The following is a 5,458-nucleotide window of genomic DNA, read 5'->3' on the forward strand; positions in this document are numbered from 1 at the left end:
TCAGTTTTTCATTTTGTTTTTATTAACATGCAGTCATGTAAACTGTTGTCATTTTGGAGGAAGCGCCTGTCACCAAGGACTCTCATGATGTTAAAGCTCATATTAAGTTACGCAAATTGTCATTTGTCTTGCACATAACAAAAATGTGGCTTTGTTTTTCCATCTTTTGGTTCTCCAGTAAGCTGTTAGACCTTTACAGTATAAAATGTGACTTGATACTGATATAGGATGCCATAAGAGTTGGAATGGAAGTTGTATATAAAAATTTTAAAAGCTCAGCTGAACCTGTAGCTGGACTAACAAACACACGTAGTTGGTTAGATCTACTGTGAGTTTGACTTGGTTTCTAGAAGCATCCAGAACTAAAGTGTACTTCCTAAGCTTAAAAATTCTTTTCAGTCAGATTGAGCTTTTGAGGAACACTTCCATGCTAAGCAGACATCCAAAGAATTTGGGTCACAGGTTCATCTCTAAAAGTACCATTCCTGCTTAAAATGATATTCTGTCTTCTGGGTGTATATATATATATACTTTTAAAAATCCTATGGTCAGTCTGTATGCCTTTTAATTTAGAATAGTAATGAAAGAGTCCTCATAAAATGCAGATTTAAATTTGGAAAAATGTCGACGGTTTACGGGCGTTAGGCCCGATTCCGTGACAAAGGGGACGGGGGACCCAAGGGCCCACGTCCCGGGAAAAGGGGAAAGGGGAAAAGGGTAGGGAGATGGCCCTGAGAGCAAAGAACAGCGGCAACAATCTGAGGAGAAACAAACTAATTTACTAAATAAAATATCGGAATGCAAAACAACACACTATAATACAATATAATTACAATTTAAGCTGATAAATTCAATACAGAGAGAGAGAATGTCCCAAAATCAAGGTAGGCCTTACTCTACTACCGACGATAAGGCGGCTGGAGAGCGAGGTGCTGCCAAGACGAGAGACGGCGGAAAAAGGGACGAGGTCTCGTGATCTGCAAGTTTTTATACTGCGAGCTTTTATCTTTTCCCTCCGGCTGGAAAATGGTAACAGAGGAGCAAAGTGCCGTGGGGACTGTAGTAGTCCTTCTCTTCTGAGAACCAGGTACATTCACTACATGATGTTATGATGTGGAATACCAATAACCGAAAATCATAAAACCATGACAAAAAAAAAGACTATTCAGTTTACATCCTCAAAGCCTGAATTAAAAATAAAATTTCAAATTCGAATACATATAATATACGTAATGCTGATATAATTTCTGTTTTCATTAGTTGTTGGAGAACATGACTGAAGTTGTTAGAAAAGGGATACAGGAAGCACAGCTTCAGCTTCAGAAAGCAAATGAAGAACGACTTCTTGAAGAGGTAAGGCTATAAAAATTAGTTATGTAACAACTTGTCATGACACGGTTACCTTGTTCACCAGCCAGTGTTTAATTGTGGACTTTGCAGGGGCTGCTACGACAAATACCTGTAGTAGGTTCTGTGCTGAACTGGTTTTCTCCATTCCAAGCCTCACCAAAAGGAAGAACATTTAATTTAACAGCAGGTAGGACTCGGTGCATCTGTGGCCGTATTATGCTGTGTTCTAAATGCTTCCAGTTTTATACTGAAATTGCAACACTTTCTTGTGCTGATCTGATTGTGAGTGACATAATGCACCCTTGGGATGTAAAGGAACATGCTCTTCACTATTTCTGTAACACTTGCTAAGAAAAATCTAATCCCTTGTATAGTTTACATCTTGTTCTTGCATATTGTATCACACTAAACTTTATTAGGTATTGGCAATAGAGGAACAATTGCTGGCCAGACATGCTGTGGAAGTTCATGCTGCATCTATAAATATATAAGCTAGCGGGGAAGATTTTCTGCTGCATTTGGCATCTTATTCTCAATGCACTGCCTTGAAGGTCCTTAGTGCAAAGAACAGTGAGGCTACCTGGGGAATGCTTATACCATTTGTAAGTAGGTATCTTTTCAAGTGCAGCGATTGATGGCTTGCAGCTAGGGATGTGTCAAGCCTGGAAGAAAAGGGAAAATGGAATACTGGGTGTCTAGCACTGTTGTGAAGTGAGGATGAGGGGAACTTTATTCATCTTCATAAGACTCAGCACTTTTGTCCCCAGGTACTCAGAAACCATCTACAGTCAAGTGGCAGTTTCAGATTGACTGAGGACATGCAGTTTCAGAAACCTGCATTAAAAACAAGATTGTTATGTGTATATATATAATACTGATGAGAAGAAAATTTGTCTATGTTCAACTTGCTACTTCCTTCTAACCTGCAGGTTCTCTAGAATCCACAGAATCTACATATGTATCAAAAGCCCAAGGCACGGGTACTACTCCGCCACCAACTCCTACTTCCAGCCTCACAAAGCAGAGGCATCCTGGTAAGTTTTTGCTCTGTGATTTTATTTCTAAAACTTGCTGAAACATCCTGGCCTCAGCACACATCTGACTTGTGTGACCCTGGAAACCTTCATGATTTTCCCTTCTGTCATAATATGTGGAATTAGATCTTACGTCCTCCCTAAATAAAGTAGTTTAAACATGGTGCGCAATACCACCACAATCAATTTTCTAAGACTTCCTTCTGGGAATACAAGATTTCTTTTTATCCTCCTGAGTGCGTGTGAAGTCTGGGATCTTCCTCTGCGATAGTTGCTGGCAGCCCTCCCTAATGCAGGAGGTTGGAACTAGATGATCTTTAAGGTCCCTTTCAACCCAAGCCATTCTATGAATATTGAGGGCGAGTTTTAAAAAAAAAAAAAAGAAAATGTAGGTAAACAAATCAATAGTTGTATTTGAAATTAAAACATAAGCAATATATTATCATGTATTTGAGCAGCTGTCACTACCTAATACTGTGTTCACAAAGTCACTCTAGAGTGAAGAGCTATTAAATCTGTGGCATTTTCTGTTTAGATATATTAGTAATTAATGTAGATTTGACTGTCAGGGAAGCCATAGTTCTACACCTGTTTTTACTTCTGGCTGGCTTCTAGCCTGTGATTTTCAGTGAAACTCTCTACCCCAGAATGACTTCAGAATGCATGTATCCAGCCTGTTTCTCAGCTGAATTTTAACCATTTCTGTATACACTGGGTAAAATAACTGGTGCTGTTGCCTTGCATACATATGTGTAACTGGCAGCAAGTATTTATACAGTTAGGGTACAGTTTAGCACCTGAATAAAATCTATTTCTTTGTTGTTGGAAAATTCAGATGCTTTTCTTTGAAACTTACCTTCTGTATACTACATCTTTCATTTGATGCCATCATTGGCACTGTACTCTTCAAACACTTCACAGGTCAGAAAATTTTTAAAAGGTCTCTGAGAAATTCTGATGCATTTAGTGAGACCAGTTCAGTCAGCCACTGTGATGACCTGGAAAAGGTGGATCAGAGACCCCCAACTCTGTCCCCTGCCCAAGAGCAAAGACCACTGGAGACAGAAAAATCAGAGCTGCCCAAGGAAGTGCTCCAGGCAACAAGAAAAGATACTGAGGACATTCAAAGCGGCAAATCATCAAATGACTGCATGGATGTGGAAGAACAAGAAAGTCAAAGATAAAAACTAGACTCTGGATTTAAGACTGTACAGATAAATCACATGCCCTAGAAGGCAGGGTATTTTAATGATGCATTTAAAATGTGAACAGTGCCACGCTAGTGCAGTAATAGCTACTGTAACTTAATAACTGGGATTTTGCACAAATATAAATTTTCCCCACACAGGAAAGATTTGTCTTACTGTACACTTATTACAGTTGCTTTAATCCTGTACATGTCAGTATCATCAAAGTTGTAGAGAGATTTATTAACTGCTTGTAAACACTTGTCAAAAAAAAAATAGGCATTTCCAGTTCCAGTAAGACTTCAATCTTGACAGCAGTTGCTAACTCAGCAGCCATGTACAAGATTAAGAATACAGTTGCACCCAGTAATTGTAAATTGATCTTATTTTATGTGTATGTTTTTAAGAAACTGCTTTTTCACTTTTTATATAAAAAATTCAGTGTAACCTCTCCAGTAAAACAGCCTAGTCACACTAGTTCTATTTTTGCTTTTTAACACTTTCATGAAGAGCATTGCCAAGCAGCTGTGGTGCAGTGACAGGGATGGATGCCTACATGTGTATATATAGGAGTCACTGAATCGTACTTTGTCATCACATTTTTTTTTTCCTGCTGTTATGTGACTTGAGCTGTTCAGCTGAGGCCCTGAGTACAGGACGACGTAAGTTATTGAGTTTTAAGCAGTTTAGAAAGAAATAGTGCCTCTGCATGCCTAAATGGCTTCTTGCTTCTACCACTGAAAAGAATCTCCAACATGTTTTTTTTTCCTTTGCATGACATTTATAACACATTTATGTAGTATTAACTGGACTCTCCTTGTAGTGTCTTCTTAAAGACAGTTACAGTAAAGCTTGAAAAAAAAAAACAACCCTATATTTGTGCTGATTTCAACACTTATTTTTGAATAACTAACTTTACTAGGGTAGGAACTGTACAGATTCACTGAAAACATGTAGTTTATTTACACTACAGCACAGGTTCATAGTGTCCAGGACTACTTAAGGCACAAGTTAAGTTAAGGTTTGGATACATCAAAAGCTACAGTGTACAGATCTTTCCTCTCCCCCCACACCCTCAACTGAATTACTATAGCTGCTTTGCTGCAACTTTTCAAAGCCTCTTGTGGAAACAAGATCTTTTGGAAAGCTTGCTATCCACAAGGCATCTGATTTTGGAGAAAACCTTTCTATCTTTACACGGCTTGATAGAAGTACTGTAGTTTGATGTGTTCCTTTTTTCTAAAGGGTATCAATTTAATAACTGTAATGGTGGCAGGATTAACTTTGATCTGAAAAATTAAGGGTTTTTTGAATTGTAATGTCACCTCATTTGACTTTCAGCATCTAAATCCTGTGGGTAAATTTTGCTCTTGGGGTAACTTATGTAAGTCAGAGTGCAATTTTTCTAAACTAGAAAAACAATTCAGTTGACTAGTCTTCCTCAGCGATTTCTTTGGTGCAATGAATAGGTTAATAAGAGTAATTTGTGGGGAATAAAATTATCACCACAATGATTAATTTTCTATGTTTTTATATTTGGAATTGTTAAACTGGTAGTTTTGGTGGAATGAGCTTCATTCTTCAGATATTATCTGTTTCAATAAAGATTCTTCAAATTATTAGTACTGACTTGAGATACATTTTTGAATGAACTTCCTGCAGAAGTTGCAGTAGACTTTAAGCATAAGGAACTTTCTTTCACTTAGCATAGAAAATGATTTTCTCAAGTCCATGTTCATTTAATGACTTTTACACTCCGGGTTGCAATACTGCCATCTCTCTTTATTACAACAATCTGATCAGTGCAGATAATGCATTAAAACAAAAACATAATTACTTGAAAGTAACCATAGCTCCTACTTAAGTAATACGGAAGAAACACGTTAG

General features: G+C 37.7%; 1 protein-coding gene across 6 annotated transcripts in view; it reads left to right on the forward strand.

The window, feature by feature from the left end:
• Nucleotides 1-5,193, forward strand: part of PDXDC1 (pyridoxal dependent decarboxylase domain containing 1) — a 32,926-nt gene extending 27,733 nt beyond the window's left edge. For 5 of the 6 annotated variants that reach the window (XM_021411950.1, XM_021411953.1, XM_021411949.1 and 2 more), the window contains exons 20-23: nucleotides 1,261-1,353; nucleotides 1,441-1,537; nucleotides 2,280-2,384; nucleotides 3,306-5,193. In XM_021411950.1, the coding sequence (XP_021267625.1) occupies nucleotides 1,261-1,353; nucleotides 1,441-1,537; nucleotides 2,280-2,384; nucleotides 3,306-3,568 (558 nt within the window). In that variant the 3' untranslated portion in view covers nucleotides 3,569-5,193. The remainder of the gene's footprint in view (nucleotides 1-1,260; nucleotides 1,354-1,440; nucleotides 1,538-2,279; nucleotides 2,385-3,305) is intronic. The other variant, XM_021411951.1, reaches the window with a different exon arrangement.

This window comes from Numida meleagris, chromosome 13 (assembly GCF_002078875.1).
Source record: "Numida meleagris isolate 19003 breed g44 Domestic line chromosome 13, NumMel1.0, whole genome shotgun sequence".
Lineage (NCBI taxonomy): Eukaryota > Metazoa > Chordata > Aves > Galliformes > Numididae > Numida > Numida meleagris.